The 23,386-nt window shown below is 53.4% G+C and overlaps 1 protein-coding gene across 1 annotated transcript in view; it reads left to right on the forward strand.

Moving 5' to 3' along the window:
* Positions 1 to 855: 855 nt before the first annotated feature.
* Positions 856 to 23,386, forward strand: part of Ephx2 (epoxide hydrolase 2, cytoplasmic) — a 23,946-nt gene continuing 1,415 nt past the window's right edge. The window contains exons 1-18 of the mRNA XM_013024263.1: positions 856 to 1,020; positions 5,097 to 5,181; positions 5,801 to 5,960; positions 6,750 to 6,940; positions 7,852 to 7,974; positions 8,743 to 8,817; positions 9,882 to 9,977; positions 10,452 to 10,530; positions 11,754 to 11,788; positions 14,510 to 14,536; positions 15,788 to 15,873; positions 16,422 to 16,533; positions 18,512 to 18,583; positions 19,943 to 19,976; positions 20,598 to 20,700; positions 21,771 to 21,840; positions 22,960 to 23,040; positions 23,312 to 23,370. Of these exons, the coding sequence (XP_012879717.1) occupies positions 920 to 1,020; positions 5,097 to 5,181; positions 5,801 to 5,960; positions 6,750 to 6,940; positions 7,852 to 7,974; positions 8,743 to 8,817; positions 9,882 to 9,977; positions 10,452 to 10,530; positions 11,754 to 11,788; positions 14,510 to 14,536; positions 15,788 to 15,873; positions 16,422 to 16,533; positions 18,512 to 18,583; positions 19,943 to 19,976; positions 20,598 to 20,700; positions 21,771 to 21,840; positions 22,960 to 23,040; positions 23,312 to 23,370 (1,589 nt within the window). The 5' untranslated portion in view covers positions 856 to 919. The remainder of the gene's footprint in view (positions 1,021 to 5,096; positions 5,182 to 5,800; positions 5,961 to 6,749; positions 6,941 to 7,851; positions 7,975 to 8,742; positions 8,818 to 9,881; positions 9,978 to 10,451; positions 10,531 to 11,753; positions 11,789 to 14,509; positions 14,537 to 15,787; positions 15,874 to 16,421; positions 16,534 to 18,511; positions 18,584 to 19,942; positions 19,977 to 20,597; positions 20,701 to 21,770; positions 21,841 to 22,959; positions 23,041 to 23,311; positions 23,371 to 23,386) is intronic.

The following is a 23,386-nucleotide window of genomic DNA, read 5'->3' on the forward strand; positions in this document are numbered from 1 at the left end:
GCCAGCCAGGACCCAAAGCTGCCAGACACAAAAGTTTCTCTCTCTGTCTCTTTCTCTGTCACCCCCCCCCTCTCCTGGTTCTGCCTGTATCTCCTGCCCAACCTGTCCCCCACCTCCCCTTCTCTCCCAACCCCCACTCCCCCCTCTGCGGTCTGTCTGTCTGTCTGCTTCTCCCTCCCCCTACTTGTGGGACTCAGGCCTCCCTCCCTTCCTCCAGGCCTGCCCAGGAGAGGTGAAAGTCTGGAAAGTCTGCTCCCCAGAAGGAAAGCTGTGTGGAGAAGCCTTAGATGAGGGAGGATTCTAGAGCCTGGGAGGGAAGGACTGACTCCTGCCTTACCCCCGGGGCCAGGCGAGACTCTGGGTGTTCAGGACCAGGCGTGACCTGTCCGGAGGCAGCGTATCCCAACCTAGGCCTGGCTGGAAGCCCCCATCACCCCAGGCAGGACAGTGCACTCGGGACCTAACCAAGAGGACCTGGCCCCAGCCCCCCAGTAAGCACAGCTCGAGTTTTACTCCCGTGTGTGCTCCTTAGGACCCATATAAACCCGGCCCCCAAATCCAGTCCAAGCCAGGGTTGAAGTGGTTCCACGAGCAAACCGGAAGTCCCCAACCCAGCACTCCCTAATTACCGCCAGCCCTCATGGAGGGGGCGTGGCCAGAAAGGGGCGGGGCGAGCCACAGGTCTCGCTGTGGGCGTGTCCTGGGAGCGGAGCGGGGTGGAGAGCGGGGCTGGCGCCGAATGGGCGTGGGCGTGGCTGGGAGTGGGCGTGGCGAAGCCGAGCTCGGGGCGGGGCGGGGCTGGGGAGTGGGCGGGGCTGGCCCGGGCAAGGCTACCCCGCAGCGTCCGGCCGTCCACTGGCCCCAGTTCTTCGCAGTCGGGGGCGCTTTGTGTCTCGGTGGGAAGCGGCAGCCCGGTGCCATGGCGCTGCGCGTGGCCGTGTTCGACCTTGACGGGGTGCTGGCGCTGCCCTCGGTCGCGGGCGCCCTCCGCCGCGCCGAGGAGGCCCTGGCGCTGCCCAGGTAAGCCGGCCCACGCGCCACCGGCCGGGTCCGGGCCGCGGGGAGGGCCGGGAGCTGCCCGGCGGGGGCCTTGGCTTCCGCCCGCTCTGGGACCAGCCCCGGGAAGGGTGAAAGCGGTTACCTGCCTGCGTTACCGGCGCGCGTCAGTGGCCCCGTTGCCTTCTTGATCGCCCGGTCTGAGCCTCCGACGGAGTCCGGGATCCGGCGGCTTTCGGGAGGCCCGGAGACCCCGGAGCCGGCGCGCGCGTCGCGTGGAAGTTCTGCCGGAGACCTGTGGCCGCTGCCCCGTCCCGGCGTGTGCGGGGCGCCGCGCGGGTGGGAAATTGCAGAACTACTCGCGGGAGTTCCAACTGTGGGGAGGGGGGATATCCAGGAGAAACACCCCGACTTCGTGACCGGGGGGGGGGGTAGTCTGGCAGTTTTGCATCCTGAGGTTTGCCCCATGGAGAGTTCTAGAAGGGGGGGCGTCCGGAGGACCACGCGGGGGCAGGTGGCGCCTGCCCCTATCCAGGTGGCCGCAGTGGGGCCCGTGGGTGGGGACTCCGCTCGTGGGCAGCCAGGTCCGGGCGGGGAGCCGCCAGCTCTCCTGGGGGGACTCGGGGCAGGGGGAGCTCAGGTCTGGGCGGGGCTGGGGGGCGCTACAGGCTGCCCCCCCCCAGAGGTAGTGGGAGTGGCTGAGGACCTGGGGTGGGGAGAATGCCAGCAGCCTGTCCTGGCACTTGAACTCAGGGCCTGGACGCTGTCGTGGAGCGTTTTTCACTCAAGGCTAGCACCCTGGCCCTTGAGCTGCAGCTCCACTTCTGGCTGTGGGGTGGTTGATTGGAGATAGGAATCCCACCGACTTTGCCACCCCCAGCTCCCAGCTTCCCCATCACAGGATCACAGGCGTGAGCCACTCCCACCCGGCCAGCAGGGCTGCTTAACCGTTTCATGAAAGCATCCAAAGCCACCTCAGTTTTCTCAGGTGTGGAAACGAGCTTTGCAGGGAACCAGCTTGTCCACACCACCGCTGGAACGGGTCTCTCTCCTCCCCCTCCCGCCTAGACTCTTTTTACCTCTGGTTTAGTAAGACTTTGCACCTCCCCAGCTGCTATTCAGAACACGATAGCAATCTTTCCAGGCTGAGTAAATGCATCAAGAGCTGAGAAACAAAATCAAGCCGGCCCGAAGTCCACGATCAAACCAGCCACACTCTAAACAATTAGGATTGGGCAGAAAACTTCACTTGAACAGGGCAAGCCCCCTCAGAGCCAAGAACGCCCAGTGCGGGGCTTTTTGGGGGGGGGTTGGGGGGAATGAATTGAGGAAAAGAAAAATGAACTCATTTCCAAGAAGTCATAGTTGTCATATTTAACAAATGTCATTTCACTACATTTTGACTCAATAATTTTATTTTAAAAAGAAAAAGGCACAATCTGCGAGCAAGCTATGAGGTCTGTTGGTGCGTGTGACTTCATCGATGTGGAAATGAGTGTGATTTGTGAGGCTACAAGGCACAGGTGTCCTGCTGTAGATAGATAATTCAGAGAGCATGGATGAAGGCTGGGCATGGTGGCTCACACCTGTAATCCCAGCTACTTGGGAAGCAGAGACAGGAGAATCATGGTTTAAGTCCAGGCAGGGCAAAGTTAGGAGTGAGACCCTATCTTAAAAACTAAACTAAAGGCGAAAGAACTGATTTTTTGGCTCAAGTGGTAAAGTACTTGACTACGCAGTGTAATCCCCAGTACCACAATTAATTCATAAATTAAAGCACTGGTTGCTGCTGTCAGACCTAGGTTCTCAGCTTAGTTCTGGCACTGAGAAGCAAGCATGGCTTGCATCTTCTTTTCTAAATCCCTGTCTGCCCTTGTATGCCTTCAGTGATGGTCCTGTCCAGTCCTAACTCCTCCATTCTCCAGGCAAAAACCCTCAGGTTTTCTATCTCATTCATCCATGGCGGCTTTCTATGTCATCTCCCTTGTTTCCTGTGAACTTCTTAGAAACAGAATGTATTTTTTCATTTTTCTCTCACAGCATGTAGCATAAAGTCTCATATACCTTAGGTGCTCATTTAAACATGGTTGAAGCTGGGCACTTGGTAGCTCACCTCTGTATAACCCAACCTATCTACTCAGGAGATATAAGAATTCCTGTTTGAAGCCAGCCTGGACAGACAAATCCTCAAGACTCTTATCTTTAATCAACCAGCAAAACCCTGAAACAGGAAGCATTGCTCAAGTGGTAGAGTACCAGCTCTGAGTAAGGAAGCCAAAAGGGAATACCCAGTACCAGGAAAAGATTGTTGGGTCCAATCATGTATTCCTTCCTAAACTGGAGGACAGGTGTGTGTGGCGTGGAAATCTTGTAAGGGCAGGAATGTCCCAAGTCAGACATACAATGTCTACAGAAGTCTAACTTTATACAAATCACTGAGACTGTGATTCTGATGGCATGCAATCATACCCTGATAAAGCGCTGTCCAGAAAATACTAAAGGTAAAGGGTGGCAGAGCCATTCCTGATACTGGAAACTTGGGCAGGGCCACAGGTAACAGGAATGGGCCTTCCTTTTTCTTTCTTTCTTCCTTTTTTTTTTTTTATGTCAGGCATGAGGCTTGAACTCAGGGCCTAGGCACTATCCCTGAGCTTTCTCACTCAAGGCTAGTGCTCTACAACTTTGAGCCACAGCATCACTTCCTGTTTTCTGGTGCTTAATTGTAGGGAGATTTTCCTGCTGGCGCTGGCTTTGAACCAAAATCCTCTGATCTAAGCCTCTTGAGTAGCTAGGATTTTAGGCATGAGCCACCAGCACCCAGTCTCCTCCTCTTCCTCTTCCTCCTCCTCTTCTGTCTCCTCCTCCTCGTTCTTTTTCTTCTTTCTTTCTTTCTTTCTTCCTTCCTTCCTTCCTTTCTTTCTTTCTTCTTTTTTGCTGCCAGTACTGCAGCTTGAACTCAAGGTCTGGGCTCTGTCTCTTAGCTTTTTCACTCAAGGCTAGTGTTCTATCACTTGAACCATAGCTCCACTTCTAGCTTTTGGCTGGGTAATTGGAAATAAGTCTCACAGACTTTCTGTCTGGGCTGGCTTTGAACTATGAGATCCTCAGATCTCAGTCTCCTGAGTAGCTCAGGGATCAGTCATCAGCACCCAGCAAGTATATGTCTTTTTACTATTTGGTCCAGAGCTGATCATTTTACCCGTGAGAAGGTAAGGCCAGTGTAAAGGTCCTTGGCTGTTTATCAGAAAGCAAAATGCCAGGGTGGAGATATTTGTTCTCTTACTCAAGGATGGTGAATAACTGCAACTAGTTTGCCAGTTACAGTAGATAAGAGCAAAGAGTATTTATTTATGGCCCCTGCCATGAGGAATAACATGGACTGGTTGTCTCTTGTAAGGTACAGTCCAGGGTTACAAGTCCAAGATCAGGGGCTGGCCCCTCACAGTGTCCTCCCTCCAGATCTATGGCCAAGTTTTCTTTCCTCACAAGGACACCAGACATCTTAGATTAGCACCAGTGCCAGTGAGCTTATTTAACTTCCTTGCCTCTTTTTTTTGGGAGTGGGGTGTGGGTGCTGAGGATCAAACCAAAGCAAGCAAGCAAGCAAGTGCTCACTAAGCTTTGACTCCAGCCCAACTCATTACCATTTTAAAGACTGTCTCCAAATGCAGAGGATTAGAACTTCAGTGTAGCAATCTGGGGAAAGGTCTGTTTTAGCTCTTAACAAGGGAAGCTTAAAAATAAAAGAGAGATCAGAGGAAGTTATAATCACAGCATTTAAGTGGCTGAGGCAGGAAGACTAGTGAGTTCAAGGCCAGTCTGGGCCGGGCCAAAATAATAAAAGAGAGAAAAAAAAGAAGAAGCTAAAGTAGAAACTATATGCGCACAATTGAAACCAGAGGGAGAAACCCTTCCTTCCTTTAGAAGGTTGTGAGCTGCCAGGGCAGAGGCTGGGCGGCCCCCTTGGCTTCTCCCAGGCTGAAGCAGGCGCCTTCCTCACAGTGGTTTGTGAATATAAATGGTGTCTGGAGTTTATCCACTACCTTATCCACTGTCGTGGCAGTGGATAAACTGATGGGTTCTTTGTGTGTGTCTTCCAGAGGTTTCCTGAGTGAAACTTTCCAGAAAGATGGGCCGGATGACCTCAGTACCCGCCTCATGAAAGGAGAGATCACATTTTCCCAGGTGAGGCGAGGTACAGGCCCAACCCCACACCCTTGTACGCATTCTTTGCTTGCTTCTGTTTCCTCATTGGCTGAGGGCAACTCCTACATTCTATCGTAAGTCTCTGTATACTCTGTGTACAATACACCCTGTGTGTCGTGTATTCAGGGCCAATCAGAAGACCTACAGCCTTCCCAGGTGACATTTAGGACCGGTTTGTGGTTTCTTTGGGCCAATCAGAGATTCCATTGTCAAGCCCCTGAAGAACGTTTCCAGGGACTCTACAGCCAGGGGAGTTCAGTTAGGATAGAGCGGCCACTGGGACTGTTAGATAACTCTACTTCAGAGTCAGGGACCCGGAGAGACTGAGACAGCGTTCTTAGGAGGCAGTGCTCTTAGGAGTGCTCTGAATCAGAGACCAAGGTACGTGGGTAGTTTCCAAGTTGGCTGTGTAGGGACGGTGCAGCCAGGGACAACATTGGTCCATGTCTTCTGGGAAGCCATGTGACGTTCCCAGTGGGTGAGTCCCCGGCGCAGAACTGCATGGTTGCGAAATGCACACATTTGGAGCTCGTGGGAACCGCCCAGGATTCTCTGAGAATTACACCCTTTAATGATTCTCCTGGGGTCACTTTTACAGTGGGTGCCCCTTATGGAAGAAAACTACAAGAAACACTCTGCAGCATCTGGAATCCACCTCCCAGAGAATTTCTCCATAGGTCAAATTTTTAGCCAGGCAGTGTCCTCAAGAAACATCAACCAGCCCATGCTTCAGGCAGCGCTGGCCCTCAGAAAGAAAGGTAAGATTTGCACACTGCCACTCTCTCCTGACTGCACCAGAACCCAGGGCAGGGCAGAGAAAAACTAAGTATGATTACCAAATGGAGAAGACAGTGCTGTTAGAATGCCCTGGAAAATAGCTGGACTTTATCTGATTAAACAGTTTAGACCCACGATTGCCTTATAAACAGAATCCTGTCTTTCCAGCAGCACAAGTACAACTACTAACCCAAATGACTCAATCTCCCAGCACAGGTGAAAAAGAAAGCATTTTAAACAACTACAGTTTTGATCAAATGAGCTGACAAGTGTGAGAACAGTAAGGTACAAGTGATTAAGGGTTCTATCCAAGCTAGGCCGAGTAGTTCACACCCATAATCTCAGAAACACAGAATGAAGAGATCAAAAGGAGTGTGGTTCAAGGACAACCCAACAAAAAGTGATTGAGACCTGTCGTAGTGGCAGCAGACACCTATCATTCCAGCCATGAGGGAGGCCAGGAGGAGTATTTCTGTCTGAGGCCAGTCCAGGGCAAAACCACAAGTATCTGAAAAGTAACCCAAAGCATAAGTGGTTCAAATGGTAGAGTGCTTGCTTAATAAGCACAAGATCCTGAGTTTAAATCCTAGTCTTGCCCTTTCTCCCCCCAGAAAAGATTGTAGCCACAGCTCACCCTCAGATCTGTGTCTGATCTGTGCTGTGCATGGGTGGACATACGACTTGTCTGTTGGAAGTTGGCTCCATGTGGGGCATTTGAGCATTCGGGGCCAAGTTCTGACACTGGGTGCTCACCGCCCCTTTCTGTACAGGGTTTACGACTGGCATCTTCACCAACAACTGGCTGGATGACGGCACTGAGAGAGGCAGCGTGGCCCGGCTGATGAGTGAGCTGAGCCCGCACTTTGACTTCCTGGTAGAGTCGTGTCAGGTTGGGATGATGAAGCCCGAGCTGCAGATGTACAGGTTCCTGCTGGACACCGTGAAGGCCAGTCCCGGTGAGGTGCGTGGATGCCTCCTCAGAGCGGGAAACACCGCCCGCATCATGGCAACCAGAGAGACATTGACGTTCTCGTCTGGGATACATTTAGGGCCTGGCAGGAAGTTCTAGGTTTGTTCCTCCAGGCTAGGACTTCTAAAGGATTTTTACCCAACCTTCCATCTAGAAAGTTCTCCCACAGGTGGACACGAGTCCCCTTTGTGTATCTCTTAGAAGACTCTGGTCAAAATGGAAATCACAAAAGGTGTTAGACAAACTATCTCAGTTTACCTATGAAGAAATAGAAACCCTGGGAGACTTTGCCAAGAACACAAGGCTCAAGAAGGTCACCCCACCAAAGTGGGGAGCAGAATGCCGCCTGAGGGTCTGTCTGTCCATGTCCCCTGAGATCACTATGCTAGAACACTTGCTTCCTCAGACACTACTACGCTAACCTTCGAAAGGTGATAGAACCAAAATGAATCCCTCTTCTTCACTCTGTCCATCCTTCCACTGGCCCCGCCTACGAGCTGAGCAGAACAAACCCTGCCCTCTGCCCCGGGGGGTCGTTCTGTGCTCAGTGTCAGGAGCGTTCCCTTCATGCCATTGGGATGGCTGCTGTCCTCAGCACCTGGAGTCCGGTGGGAACAGTGCTCCAAGCCCTGGGCTCCTGGGTTGGAGATTGTGAGCTGCCCTCTTCCAAGATTATAAATAACCTCACCCGTATCTGCGCTGTGACTTTCAAGTTCTCTTTCTTATTTCCTTTTCTTAAAAAAAAAAATCGTTAGTAACCAGAATTTATTTCAGAATCAGACATGAGGTCAGAGAGTAAGTGGTTCTGGAGAGAAGGATTCTGTCTCATTATGAAGCAGTCCCTGTGTGAGTTTCCATGTGTTTCGTTCTCCTGGCTGACAGCCCTCCTGTCTGGGGTCCAGGTTGTTTATCTGGATGACTTTGGGAGCAATCTGAAGCCGGCCCGTGATTTGGGAATGGCCACCATTCATGTCCAGGACACCGACGCAGCCTTGAGAGAGCTGGAGAAAGTCACCGGGCTGCAGGTAACGTTGTGTCTGTGCAGGGTCTGGCTTCCTGCCACGCTTGTGTGATTATATAGAGAAAGCAGCAGGTGGGAAGCCGGGGTCTAGGTTGTCAGTGCTTTGTGTGTGATTCACGTGCACCTGTGCTGGCAGCTCATCGCCCGTGGTGCACTGAGCGCGTGGACCCTGGAGAGCCTCCCATTTCCCCTCCAGTCCGTAGCGGGAAGCGCAATCTGACAGCAGGAGTGTGAGCTAAATTTTGTTCCAGTCAGGGAACCAAGATAAGAGAAGGCTGTTCAAAGACTCCCTGCCTTGCTCTTCCAACAATATGAACAAAAAACTCATTTTCTTTTTCCTTTCTCCTGCTGAAAGCCAGGGTCTTGCCATGCAGCCTCAACTCACCATCCTCCTGCCTCAGCCTCCTGAGTGCTGAGATTATAGGCATGTACCACCGTGTCTGTTACAGACCAAAATGTTTCACTTAAGTAAGGAGGATGGTATAGGCTGTGATCTTTTGGGGGCTGTGGTTAGCTGACACCTTAGCTTGGAGGCTCTGGGGTTCCTGTGGACCGTAGAGCATCGTGTGAGGGTTTCCATGTGCCAAGGTGGGAGGCCATGATTCCTGTCACATCCCATGGGCCAGAGCCGAGTCATGGCGCTCCACTGAGGGACACAGGGCGGGCAGGGCCGGAAGGACTCTGGAAGGGAGGCTGGGCTGGCCAGCTCCCCTTGGGGAACGCTTGCAGGAAGACGCTGTCCTGTCTCTCACCTCACCATTGGTGTTTGCAGCTTCTCAGTCCCGCAGCCCCCCTGCCGGTCCCCTGCAGTCCTAATGACGTGGGCCACGGGTACGTGACCGTGAAGGTAAGTCTGCTGAGCGCTGTCTGCTGGTGCACACAGAGGGACTTGCGCGGGGGCACAGGAAGCCCACTATTTTGCGAAAACAGCAAAGAGTATCTCCCCCAAGTCTCAGTCGTCAAACACTGATGGACACGGCCCCTGTATCACATTGTATACAGCAGTGTGGCCCTGGTCTGCCAGGGCTCTGCAGCCTGGGCAGAGCTGGCTTTGTGCTCTGGCAGAGCAGTTTTTCCTGAGCTTTTCCTTGTGTCGGGCCTGGCCTGGGTGGGAGGGGCGCAGGCATGAGCGAGGAACTCACAGTGAGGATGACGGGAGGGAAAAACTCTTAAGTGCCCAGTGGTCGGGCCAGGGCTAGGTCGAGCGCATGTCAGGCGGGGCCCTAACTCTGGGCCCAGCAGCTTCTGACGGGAAGTCTCTAGGGGTTCACTGTGGGATCTTTCTTGCCTTGTCTTTGCTCCATTCAAATGGGCCAAAAGCTATGGATCAGCTCGTGAGCAGAGCAAGATGAGACAGTGCTTAGGAAGCAGGCAGATTCCAAGCCGAGCCAGGGCCCTGCCGTTGGCTAAGATCAACCTTGCTAAGATCAGTCAAGCTTCTCCTCACTCAGCTGCGGTGCCCACCGCTCTGAAGCGAGCTGGTCACTGTCTTTCCCCTGGGCTCCTGCTACGGAGTAAATGAAATGCCAAGTACAGATGCCGGGCTCAGGCCTTGGCACCGTCATGTTCCATGATCGAGAGAGCTGGCAGCCCCAGCTGTGCTGCCCAGATGCCCGGCTGCTCAGAAGCTCAGCTGAGCTCATTCGAAGCCTCGAGAGGAACGCTTAGCTGTGGGTGGCTCAAGGGGCAGAGCACTCGCCCAGCAGATGCAGGGCCTTGTGTTCAAGCTCCAGTTCCAACAGGAAGAGAGAGGGAAGGGAGAGGGAAGGAAGGAGGGAGACACGCAGATATAGAAGGAGAACTTGTTAGTTCTCTCTCCTCCTCTCCCCTCCCCACCCCCAGCCTGGGCTCCTGATGCTGATATCACTGCCCCCCCCTTATCTCTCTTCTCCCTCCCCCTCTCTCCTGCAGCCTGGGGTTCGCCTTCATTTTGCCGAGCTGGGCTCTGGCCCCGTTGTATGCCTCTGCCATGGATTTCCTGAGAGCTGGTTCTCTTGGAGGTACCAGGTAAGGAAAACGGAGGCAGGCAGCCCCCAGACGGGGGGAGGGGAGGGGATCCGCTAGACCTTGCGGCCTGGCCTGGAAGGTGATAAAGCAGCTGGAATCCGAAAGTGGAGCGTTGACTCCGAATTGCCACTGAAGGCCTCAGAAGTGTTAGGTGGGAAGAGGCCCCGCCCACGGCCGCGCCAGGCCCAGGGCCCCGGTGCAGGCTGGACAGAGAACTTCTGGAAGACACTTCGCCGCTGGCTGGGAAGTCTTCCTAACGAATGTCCAGTGCTATCGGTGCAGTGCATGAACCCCACCGCCATGCGTGGAGGCTGCCCAGCCAGGCTCCGGCTAGTGCCCTGGTGCGGAGACCTGGGCCTGCCAGGGAGCTCTGGGATGGAGGCATCCAGAGGAAGGGCGGGCTGGGCATGGAGGCGGCCAGCCCGGACAGCGGCCAGGCTGCGCTGCTGCCTGTCCCCACCACTTGTTTTCCAGATCCCAGCCCTGGCCCGCGCAGGTTACCGGGTTCTAGCGATGGACATGAAAGGCTATGGAGACTCGTCCTCCCCTCCTGGTGGGTTGGCGGCCCTGCAGCTGTCCCCGGGGCAAGAAATGTCCTTCGAGGTCCAGCCAGCCTCGCCCCCTCTCCTGCTGTGTCCCGTGTCAGTGTGTCAGCCCCACCCATTCCAGCTGTCCACACCCAGGGGCAGGAAGCTCTCTCTGGCAGAGGGAGCCTGTGCTGCCGCTGGCCAGGGAAGCGGGAGGGAGCAGGTGCACCGTTCATCTTCCAGACCCTTCTCATATGCCTGGACGTAGGAAATAACTCCTCCCCGGGCAGCTGTGGTCCTCCCCTGAATACCTCATAGAGGCGCCGTACTACAGTGTGTGGTCCTCTGAGGCTGGCCGTGTCTCCTGGCTTCGTGTCTTCTAGGCATGTTGCTAAGAATATCTATTTGTCCAGTGGTAAACGCGTGGACACCTTCACCTTGGGGGTGGCTGGCCCCATGAAGGTATGGCGTGAGGACCACAGGCCGCACTTCCAGTTCTTAGGATTTGTGCCTAGGGGTAGAGGGCCTATGGTGATTGGTGACCAGATTGTTATGATTTTTAAGTGCTCTGATCACATTCACCCTCTCCTTTACCCTCCCATTTCTGACTGATTCTCGCCTTCAAATAACCTCCTATACCCCTAGACTGCTCTATGCTCATCGTCGACCAGATGATTAACCCAGTGTCAATGGGCCCAAGCAAACAGCTGTCCAGGGACAGCATGAGATCTCCTTTGTGCTAAGACCCCGTGTGGGTTTATCAGTGTTTTTCTAGTGGACACACTTCTTTGGTTTTGTCAGCTTCAAAGGGATCCTCAGAACAAACTTTGTTTTTTTTCTAACTCAGCCTCCTGTGTGCTGGAATTACACATGTATGCTATCATGCCCGACAGCCCAAACTGTTAAGGACCCAGTCCTGGGGTCAGAAATGTGAAGCAGCCAGGTATCACACAGTCCTTGGTCCTCTAAGGGTCAGAAATGCCCCTGGTGGCCTGGCACGGTGAGCCAAGCCAGCTGCCCCTGTGATCCCACATCTAGCCCTGACTAAAACCGGGTGATCTCAACTCCAGTTAACCAGCAAAAGCCATAAGTGGAGTGGGGCTCAGGTGGTAGAGCACCAGCTTTGAGTGAAAAAGCCAAGTGAGATCACAAGGCTCTTAGTACAGGTAGAAAAGAAAAGGCCCTTTGTGTTTATTGCTATGTTTAAACATCTCATGGATCACGCATTCATTGTTACTTTTAATTACAGAAATAGAAGAGTACGCCATGGAAGTATTGTGTAAGGTAAGAAGGATCTCTGGTAATGACCATCACATCCTGTCCAGCCTGGATTTCTCACTGATAGAAGCCAGACGCTTGTGTGTCCACCTAACCCAAAGCATAACACGTGACGCTCGGATGTAACTTCTGAAAGTTATGGTGATAGTTCTGGGCAATAACTAACATGCATGGAGCACGTAGTGTGCTTGCCACAGGAAACTGAGTCACAGCCAGGTTAAGGTCACGGTCTGAGCTGAGAGCTAATCGAGCGAGGTCTGAGCCCTGCCCGACCCCGCTGAGGCCTCTCCATCCCGGGAGTATTCACACGCGGTTCGCCCCAGCCCCACACGCGCTCTGTGGCCTCTTAGCCTCAGAACTCAGGTAAAGCTGGCTTCCAGGCCAGGCTGTCATCCTACCTCAGTCTCCCAGCTTTGCTCCTTTTTTTACCTCCTGCCCCTTATCTTATTCATGACTCCCGTGAAATCCTTCCACGTGTCCTTGGGGACCCTGTGTGGAGTCCTCCTTGTGTTCTGCTGCTGTCCAGGCATCCCACTTTTATTATTATTATTATTTTGCCAGTCCTAGAGCTTGAACTCAGGACCTAGGCACTGTTCCTGAGCTGCTTTTTGCTCAAGGCTAGCATTCTACCACTTGAGCTACAGCACTACTGGCTTTTTCTGTTTCTGTGGTACTGAGGAATTGAACCCAGGGCTTCATGCATGCTAGTCAAGCATTCTGCCACCAAGCTACATTCCCAGCCTGGACCTCACTTATTGCCATCAGCATTCATTCTTGAGGTGGGTATATTGGGTTACTTCAAAGGCCCATGCTCTACAGAAGAAACCAGACATGTTCCTATCCACCCAGGCCACTTTAAAAACAAAACAAAATACTACCAGTCCATCCACTACAAGAAATGTGCCCAAGAGAACTGCATGCCCATACACAAAACTCCCCAGACACCCGTGTTCACACCAGGACTAGTCAAGGCCACCGTACACAGAAACAGCCCAGATAGCCACCCACTGACGAATGCATAGACACATTTTAATCTGTGCACTGGAACAATACACAGCCCTAAAGAGGTGCAGTACTGTCGAACGCTTCCCCATGAGTGATACTTGAAGACAGGACACTAAGTAGAAGGCGCCAATTATAAAAGCAACATTATTTCATCTCATCTCCATGAAGTATTGAGAAGTGACTAATCCACCTACCAGAATGAGATTAGTGGTTGCCAGGAGACAGGGAAAGTGATATATAGTTATTAATTACTGTGTTCTTGAAGCACAGTCCCCTGATCATTTATTCTCCTAGCTGTAATTGTGTGTCCCTTGACCAATGCCTTCCTCACCCCCTTGACCTCTATCTGGTACCTTCAAGCACACATTCTTGCAAATGATGGTATTTCATCCTTCAGTGTCTGACTAGTATTCTCTGTATATCTATACCCCATTTTCTTTATCTGTCTATTTAATGTGGACACTTCAGTTGACTTCATCGCTTGGCTCCCTTAAACCTGGGTGTTCAGAGGTCTGTGTGTGTGTGTGTGTGTGTGTGTGTGTGTGTGTGTGTGTGTGTGTGTGTGTGTGTGTGTGTGTGTGTTTGATTTATGGATAACTTTATGGAACCCACAGACCTGAACATACATAGACTTAGAAGACCAAACTGGGAATGGTGGACTGTAGCACAGAACCACTATCTTCTAGAATGCTTTGTACCCAGTGCTTCTGCCACTGTGTATGACCTTGGGTGAAGGTCATGCTCTCTTGCAGAATGCAGTAAAGGGCAGGGCTACATGCTCTCCCAGGCTCCTTTACACTCCTTCAGATCTGAAGATGGGCCTCCATTTGTGAGCTCAGCTAGCTATCCCCAGCCTCTCTGGTACATTGGAGAGTGTAAAGGATGGGGTACCTGTGGTGTTCAGATATGGAATTCGAGGCATGGGTGCCATGTGTGTTTTTATGGGGAGAGGACCCTGGGAATTTATCAGTGACTCCAAGAGGTCTCGGGTCTGGGGACACTGTGATTGGAGGAGGGGGTGGGGTTAACACAGCATATTCTGTCCACTCCATCTCTCCATCTCTCCTTTCCAGTACTGGGGATTGATCTCAGGTCCCCGTTTGCTACACAGGTGCTCTATCACTTGGGCCACACAAGCAGCCTTTTTCCTTACTGTTTGTTTTATTAGCTAGGTTCTCAAGTTACCTTTGCCTGCACTGGCCTTGGACTATGATTTTCCTTTTCTCTTCTTATTTTTTTTTCTTTTTGCTTATGTGATGCTGAGGAATCGAACCCAGGGCCTCATGCATGCAAGGCAAGCGCTCTACCACTGAGCCACCTTCTCAGCCCTCCTTTTCTCTTCTTCACTGAGATTTGTTTCTTCTGCTCATTGCTGTACCCCCATGTTTAGAGTGACTGCAGCATAGCAGACACATGTTTTGTGTGTGTGTGTGCTCTTATCAGGATTTGAACTAAGGAGCTCATGCTTTGCTTGGCATCCTTGCTCATGGCTGGTGCTCTACCATTTGAGCCCCGTCTCAGCATAGCTTTTTTCCTGGTTACTTGGAGGTGGAGTCTCACAAACTTTTCTCAGGGCTAGGCTTGAACCGCAATCTCTCAGGTTTCAGTCTCCTGAGTAGCTAGGACCATAGATGTGAGCCTCTGGCACCCAGCTCTAAATACGATTTTATTGTATCCACCCAGTTCCACTTTCTGAATTGGTGTCTGTGTTTTCTTTTCTAGGAGATGGTATCCTTCCTGGATAAGTTGGTAAGTCACTGTTCATAGTCAATCTCTTTGGAGAATTCCATGTATTCAGTGGGGTGTACTGTGGACAGTGCAGGGCAAAGGGGGAAGGAGTTTCCCAGTCAGCCATGTCTGAGGAAAAGGGCAGCCAGAGCCAGAGGCAGGGTTGGAGCTTGTTAACAGTTCATGGGAGCCAGCATAGTGCCAGGCCTGGGAGGAGCGGCAGGGTGGGTCTGCTCTCTGCATAGTCGCCACTCCATGGAACTGGGCTTGGAGGTGGTGTGCATAAGGGGACGGGACACTGGGCATGGCTTTGGCCACCCAGGCTGGATTCCTTAGTCAACTCATCACATGACTGCAAACAACCTGAGACTGCCTCAGACTGGGGACGGAGGGAGATGGAGGAACTGGAGCTTGCAGGTCACCAGGCCCTTCCCTGGAAGTTACTGTCTGGTACAGCTGCAGCATCTGCCCCCTGGGGTGGCTGGTAGTTGAAGTGGTCGGAGGGGGGGACCCGAGGAAGAAGTCTGGCTGCAGGGAGGTCCTCAGGGTGCTGACAGGCACAGACCACCGTCAGGTCTGTGTGTGGACGCACAGGTGTGGAGCCTCACAGGCGCCTGGGCCGGGGCTCCCCTAGCCCTCGTGAGGAGTAGGGGGATGGTGAGGGTCCAGAAGACCCTCAGGTGGCACGCTGGAATAGAGGACAGCACAGAATTACTTTTATTGGGAGACTTGGTCAGAACTGTGGTTCTCCCACCAGCCATCCATGTGGCCTTAGGCAGCTCACCTCCCTGCCAGAGCCTGTCCTCCCATTTATAAAGTGGAGACTGAAGATGCATGGAAGGTTCTAGGTGTGATGGAGACCCTTCCCTCAGCTCCTAGGAGGAGCTCAGTCAAGGGGAGCTGCTGTTATCTTCAGCAGAGGCTTCAGGAAGGAGAATAAGGAAGCTTTTGGACTTTTTCATGGCTACCTACGAGAGTCCCCAGGGGGCCCACCATAATCACTGGGTGAATGCTGATCATTTCTCCTTCAGAGAAGGAGAAAGTTCCATTTGCGGGAAGGTGGAGGGGTGGAGCTCATGCCCCGTAGCCTTGGTCATTCGTGAGAAGCGTGTGAGGCTGCAGACGTGTGGGGTTGAGGCTAGATGAGGGTGGATGTCCTGGATGCCATTCTGGGAGTCAGTGGGGAGTCCCTGGCTTGCCAGTGAGGGTCTTTCCAGTGCATGCACCATTCCTGACCCCACCCTACCCACTCCCTGGTCTCTCCTCATCCAGGGCATCCCACAAGCCATATTCATTGGGCATGACTGGGCTGGCGTGCTGGTGTGGAAAATGGCTCTGTTCTACCCCGAGAGAGTGAGGTGGGTGGCCACAGCCAGAAGAACTTGGTAACCTCCCACAGAAGTGTGCCCCCATCTCTTACCCCAGAAGACATATCAAAGACAGGAAGGGAGCGTGGGAAGTTGAGCCCTCCACTGCCCACTAACTTGGAAGGCCTACGGAGCTCATCTCTCAGGAAGCAACTCCCGGCCTAGTCGCTAGCATTGAGACAAAATGATCAGGACCCGAGTGAAAAAACCATTCCACAAGGGGAAAGCAAAGCCTCCCCCCAGAGACCTCAGGCCCAGGCCACCTCTGCTTCTCAGCTCCCCTTCTCGTTCTTTCCCTGGCTGTGGTGTTGTCACAGAGGCCACCTGACCATGGTGGGGTGGGAAGATGCTAAATGGGGAAAAACAAAAGCGAACCCACTGGGCTAGGAATAAAAACATCCTGAGTCCCCATCCTCCTTTCCCATGCACTGCCCGCCTGAAACCCATCACAGATCACTTCCCACTCGGCGTCCATTTTGACATGTGTCTTCATAGGCTGCTTCTCACGGGCCCTGTCGCCACGCCTCTTACTTCTGCAGGGCAGTGGCCAGTGTGAACACTCCCTACAAGCCAGAAAATCCCAGCATACACCCCATGGAGGTCATAAAAAACATCCCAGTTTTTAACTACCAGCTCTACTTCCAAGAACCCGTAAGTGTGGGGTGCCGAGGGCCGTGGCTTCCACATAACTGTCCTTTCCTCTTCCTTTCTCTTCCTGTTGGCTTAGTTCCATCCCCGTTAATTGTCCATGGCATTGGTCACAAATGATTTCTCAGATCGACTTGATGCATGGGCTGCAGAGATCAGTGGGTCGTGTGTGTGTGTGTGTGTGTGTGTGTGTTGCTTCTGCTGCTGTGGAACTGCATGGGTTCAGGGTGGGTGCTGGCTTGGCACTGCCTCCCTTGGCCTCTCCCCAGGGACCTGGAATCTCTGCTCACTAAGAACTGAGCTTTGTGTGTTGGCACCCAAGGCCACAAAGTCCCACAGCAGGTCCCACATGTTCTGTAAGAGTATGGTAATGGGCTGGAATGCAGCTTAGTGGCAGTGTGCTTGGCTAGCATGTATGAAGCCCTGGGTTCGATTCCTCAACACCACATAAACAGAAAAAGGTGGAAGTGGCACTGTGGCCCAAGTGGTAAAGTGCTAGCCTTGAGCACAGAGAGGCTCAGGGACAGATTCCAGGCCTTAAGTTCAAACCCCATGACTGGCAAAAAAAAAAAAAAAAAAGTATGGAAGTTTGCCAAGTACACTCAGATACCACCAACACAGCCCTGAACCACGGGTGGCACATGTGGTGGGTGGGGTGTCACTGCTACCATTAAGGACACAGATAGCAGTTCATGAGTGACTTGTCCAGGAGTAAAGACCCTTCCTCCATGCAGACCCCCACAAACCAGCCACGCATTCACCCAGGCACCCGCGTAGCCAGGCTGTGGTGTATTTGTGGAATGAGTACTCTGCTCACAGAGAAACCTTTCCATTGACTCTCCTAGCTGTGTCCTTCCACCACTGTCCCAAACACAGTCTTCTCCAGGCTTTGCCACTTCCTCCCGCCACCACTGAATAACTGCTGCTGTGGACGTGTGATCTGCCCCAGAGCCACCTAACTGCCCGGATGCAGTGGTGGCAGCCTCTGTGACTTGTCCTGGGTGGAGAAGAGGCCCCCAAAGCTTGAGCTCCACGGTCGTGCTCGCTCTGGGAGGCCACCTTGCTCTTCCTGAGCGCTCTGGACCCCCTCCAGGAGCGGGGCAGGGAAGGCCACAGGGATCACCCGTGGTGCGGAATCTGTGCTTGGAAGGGTTTTTGAGTATGAGATGCGGTACCATGGAGAATCAATGGAGCCTTCTGCCGTGTGATGGATGCCAGGGCTCTGGAGGCGGAGCCGCGGTGATGGATGTGCGCCTGCTCCGGGCGGGTCATCCGCACTGGCGCTGCTTCTTATTTATGACCCCCGTCCCCACTGCAGAACTGGCCGCTGCTTATGAGCTCGGCCCTGCAGAGGCCTGGACAGGGGCTTGCTCTCAAATGGGCCCCAGAAGAGCAAAGGACACTGAGATGCAGTAAAAACGTAGTGAGCACAAAGAGAAATAGTCTGTCCACCCACAGAAAGTCCATCAGCCCAGCAGGGAGAACGGGATGGGGGGATGGGGAAGAGGGGGAGGGGAGACGGGCCTGTGCTCAAAGCCCAGGGCTGCAACAAACAGGCTAAAGAAATAACTGGGTAAGATGTTCCTGATATATAAATATATCTGCAATCATCAAGCCCTTGTCCACACTCCTGGGCCCAAATCAGACATGGATGTTGAAGTTACGTGAACAAGAGCTTTACTCGCGCTGCATTTGACCTTCAACATTGTCCTTCTCACTTAGCTCCCCGCAGCCCCACGTCAGCCTACAGCAGCCCCCCTTAACAGTCTCGTAGCAGGACTTTAGGGAAACATTCACCCGAACCCCTCTGGTTGTTTTTAATGTGTTTCAAAATAAAAAGTCGACCTCATAGGGTTCTCATGACACCTGGGCCGGTGGATGGGGTGGTGGGGCGGGGGCAGGGGGCCCTGCGGCTGCGGTCAGCGCTTTGGGGAAGGGCACAGCTCCCCAAGGTCCTCCATGGTGCTCTTGCCTGTTTCAGGGAGTGGCAGAGGCAGAATTGGAACAAAACTTGAGTCGAACTTTCAAAAGCTTCTTCCGAGCAAGTGATGAGGTAGGCCGTGGGGGGCGGGGTGTGGAGGAGGGCGAGGGGGGTTGCTCTGCCAGAAGAGGAGGCCCTGGATGGAGCAGGAGCCAGGAACCTTCCGTGGGGCCTCCTCGTCTGGCCGCTGTGGTCAGTAGATTCTGTTGTGACTGGAGAAAAGTCACTTTCCCTGTCACCGCAGGCTGAGATGTGAGCAGTGATTTCAGCGGCCTAGTCGTGTGGGAATTAGTCTATTAGCACGATTACCACTGTAATGTGCATAATTGATTTACCCCAGAGCAGAAGTAATTGCTCTCTCTAACCCTGCTCTAGCATGCTGAAGGAGTTTATAATACCTTCACTTCATAAGCCCTCACCCCTGACCTGTGTCACCCCTCACCTCACCGATGTGTTTGCTGTCTCTCATAGGACTGTGTGTATCTGTGTGTGTGTTTCATCTTGGTTTGTGAATTCATCTTCAGCAACACTTAATCTTTACCTCCGTTTGGACTGAGAAAATCACCCTTTCATGTGCTTAGCGTTTCCTCTGCCTGGCACCTGTGGTGTGGCCTCCAGGATTCAGGGTCGTTTGCTTCCGACCTTGGGGGTCCTCCAGTCCTGGGCACTGTGCAGATTCAGATGACGCCTAGGGAAGATCTTTTTGGTCTCATCTCGTTAACTAGCTGAAATGGATCTATTTTCAAAAATATCTTCCTTTATATTTCTCTGTCATTATGGATAGATTTTTCTTTATACCTTTTTTTTTTTTTTTTTTTTTTTCCGTCCCGGGGCTTGAACTTGGGGCCTGGGCACTGTCCTTGAGCTGCTTTTTGCTCAAGGCTAGTGTTCTACCTCTTGAACCACCATTCAACTTGCAGCTTTTTTGGTAATTTATTGGAGATGAGGATCTCACAGACTCTCCTGCCTGGGCTGACTTCAAACCACAGTCCTCAGATCTCAGCCTCCTGAGTAGCTAGGTGTGAGTCATCAGCATCTGGCTTTTATTCCAACTTTTAACTGTGGTGGGAAGTATTATTTATAATCTCTACCCCCTGGTCCTCCTGAGGTCATGTCTCTTGTTCTCTTTTTGATGAGCTCCAGACTATCTCCTCTCCAAGATCTGCCAGGGCCTGAGCTTTGGCTATGGGCTCCATGTTTAACTCTGCAGGGTTAAACCCCCACCTTGCTGTGTCTCGGTGCTGAATTAAACAGCATTATGCAAGTATGGGACCACGTAGTGAGCCTGGAGGGTTCAATGCCATCCACGGTTTCTCCTGAGGTCTCAGGACTTACCCACAGAGAAGCAGGAACACCCGAGGGCTCTCAGAGGGCCCCTTTTGTGTCCTGGCTTGGACTCACCCATGACCTCCTTTCGACCTCTTCCAACAGGGCTTTCTGTCGGTGCACAAAGTCACTGAAATGGGTAAGAGCCTTCTAAAGCATGCTGGTATATGAATGCCTCTTCCTCTAACTGAAAATGGCGGGCGGGCTCCATTCAGGCACAGGGTTAGTGGCCCAGGTGGCTCCCTTGGAAGCTACGTTGTCCCTGAGTGGGCAGCAGTCACCCCCTGGGAGGGTGGACCAGCTATTGGCAGGACACAGCACACCTCTGAAGATGACACGGGGTCCCACCTCCATGGGGATGGGAAGGTCTGTGGGCATGCAGAGCCCGCAGCCTCTGGTCCTCTGATCTGGATGCTCTTCTTGACCAAGAGGAAGCACCAAGCCAGAAAGCACCTACAAGAATTCTGAGAGCTGAGCAAAATGTGTTCAGCTGTTTGAAGAAGGTTAGCATGAGGGAGCCTGGCAGGTGGCGGCTGCAGGGCCTGGCTGAAATCGTGTCGCCCTGAGCAGTAGGCATGTGTTGGGAGCAGTGTGTGCCCACCGTGGCGTGGCCAGAGCAGCGACTGCATGTGGTGCGTGGGCCGCTGCCGTGGGCATGTTGGGTGGGAGGTGGGAGCACACAGGTGCCCAGTCTCAGCTACTGAGGACGCTAGCTTGGAACCTGGGCCTGCGGACAGGAGGAAACAAGTGGCTTTTTCAGGAGGCCTCTTTGTGAAGACTCCAGAAGACCCCAGCCTCAGCAAGCTAGTCACAGAGGAAGAAATCCAGTTCTACATCCAACAGTTTAAGAAGACTGGATTCAGGTACGGAGGGGACAGGGCTCGAGGCCTGGCAGGGAGGGATTTCTAGTTTCCTTCACCTCAGGTCCCCAGAATGCCAGGCCAGCCTTGGCTTGATCGCTTCCAGTGTCGGATGACTCCCTACCTGTGGGGTACAGCCCGGGTTTGAGGTAGTCCAGCTCGCTGCATTTTATAATCCATCCACAAAAGACAGAAGTTGTAAATTGCTCTCGAGTCACTACTGCTCTGTGAATCAAATGGTAGCTCTGAGTTCTGTCTTCAGAGTGATACAAAACTCCAGGTAAATCGAGGCCTACATATATTTGGACACCTTTGCACCACTTCCCAGGGTCCCTTTCCAGAGAGTGGCTCATTGGTGAGGGGCTAATGTTGGTTCTTTCACCCTCCAACACATCAGTAGAGGCCAAGAATGACCCTGTGGCCCTGGCCTCAATGTGTCCTGAGCCTCTCTGATGACTTCAGGCACTGTGGTGGGGCCCTCCACCCCTGTACCTGGCCTACTCAGTGTAGTTTGGTGGGTGTGGACTGAAGGCATGAGTTTTGGCCCTGGTCTGCCCCCTCAAAGCACTAAGCACCCTCCCAGGGATGATGGAGTACCTTCCCAGGGATGATTGAGTACCTTCCCAGGGATGATTGAGTACCTTCCCAGGGATGATTGAGTACCTTCACAGGGATGAGTATCTTCCCAGGGATGAGTACCTTCCCAGGAATGGTGGAACACTCTCCCCGGGATGATGGAGCACCTCCCAGGGATGAGGGAGCACCCTCTGGGGCACTCTCCCAGGGATGATGGAGCGCCCTCCCAGCGATGATGGAGCGCCCTCCCAGGGATGATTGAGTGCCTTCCCAGGGATGAGTACCTTCCCAGGGATGGTGGAACACTCTCCCAGGGATGATGGAGCACCTCCCAGGGATGATTGAGTGCCTTCCCAGGGATGAGTGCCTTCCCAGGGATGAAGGTGCACCCTCCCAGGGATGATGGAGCACCTCCCAGGGATGATGGAGCTCTTTTGCAGGGACAGAATAGTCAGCCCCTCGAAGCTCACCTGTGCTATTCTCTCATGCACTTTCAGAGGTCCCCTAAACTGGTACCGGAACATGGAACGAAACTGGAAGTGGGGTTGCAGAGGTGCTGGACGGAAGGTGAATGCTGGGTTCCTCTAAGATGCCTTTCATCTCCCTTTGACCCCACCTGGCGTGGCCTCAGGCCTCAGCGGGGCTGCGCAGTCCTGCCTACTTTGTCCTTTCCATTTGGGGTTGGGACAGACTTCCCGTGGGAGCTTCCTCAGCACCTCCTCCTGGGATGATGGTGCGTGGCACCGGGGACAGTGCAGCATCATTTGGGAAGCCCAGAATTCTTGGCAGTGGTGCGGCAAGGACAGCAGATGTGTCAGGGTAACTCTGGGGTAGCATGGAGCCCAAGTATAGAGGCCTGTCGAGCACTCTCAGATACACAAGGCCTTGGCTTGTGCCTGTGGCTCTCACCTTCCTCTGCTGAGCAGGTGGTGGGTGTCCAGACCGCTGGGTCTATACAGGGAAGCCTTTCACACTGCCAGTGTTAAGCACCAGAGGCAAAGTGCGTTCTCTCCCACAAAGGTAGTACAGTAGCCAAGGCTCCCTGGGCTCCAGTGCCCGCATCAACTCGGTTTGGTCCAGGCGAGTGATGGTGCGTGCTGTGTGCTGACAGCACACTAGGCCGTGGGGATGAGCAGCCCACAGAGGAGAGCAGATCCTGACTAACAAAGGTCCTGAGGCAGCATGTAACAGTCTTTAAAAGCAGGTTAGGAAGCAAGCTGGCCTGGGCCTAGTCTACAGAAGAGCTGTGATGTTACTCAGTGGTAGAGTACTTGCCTAGCTGACAAAAGTCCCAAATTCCTAACGCCCTGGATTCAGTCCCCAGGATTGGAGAGAGGGAAGGAGTTAAGAGCCCATGGAGGCTCTAGGAAATAGAAATAAAGCCCATTTCTGCTTCTACTGGTAACACAAAAATAGCTGTCCTGGCCGCTCCATGCACATGTGCATGCATGCACTCGCACGCACGCACACACATGCACGCCCATCACTACAGTACAAATCCAGTGTGAACCATGCCGCTGGCTCCTTCCTGCTGTGTTTGACAGAGGCCACACCTGGGCCACGGCGACGGGCATAGCGAGGGTCTTTCCAGCGGGGGACGCCTCCAGGCGCACCCGCACGCTGCTCTCCCTGCCTGGTCTGTAGTGGTGGTGTGCTGCCTTCCCCTTTACCTGCTTTCTTCTCCAGATCCTGGTTCCAGCCCTGATGGTCACCGCGGAGAAGGACTTCGTTCTCACCCCTCAGATGTCCAAGAACATGGAGGACTGGGTGAGGACACGAGCATCACCCGTGGGTCCACCGAGGCGGCGCGGGGACCCAGAGGGGAGATGATGGCAGCGGAGGCCACAGTGTCCAGACAGATGGGAGAGTCGGCTAGAGGCTGCCCATGTTCACAGCTGGCGCACTGTCCCTTTCCTTCTAGTGACGTGGGGTGCTCTAGGGTAGCTTGGGGCGGCAGGAGACCCCTCCCATGTGCTTTCTGGGGTGTGTCACGCTGACGTGAAAGCAAACCCAGGTGTGTTCTTCCATTGTCCTTCAGATCCCCCACCTGAAAAGGGGAAACATTAAGGACTGTGGACACTGGACACAGATGGAGAAGTAAGGAGCTGGGGGG

This window comes from Dipodomys ordii, unplaced genomic scaffold (genome assembly GCF_000151885.1).
Source record: "Dipodomys ordii isolate 6190 unplaced genomic scaffold, Dord_2.0 Scaffold74, whole genome shotgun sequence".
Lineage (NCBI taxonomy): Eukaryota > Metazoa > Chordata > Mammalia > Rodentia > Heteromyidae > Dipodomys > Dipodomys ordii.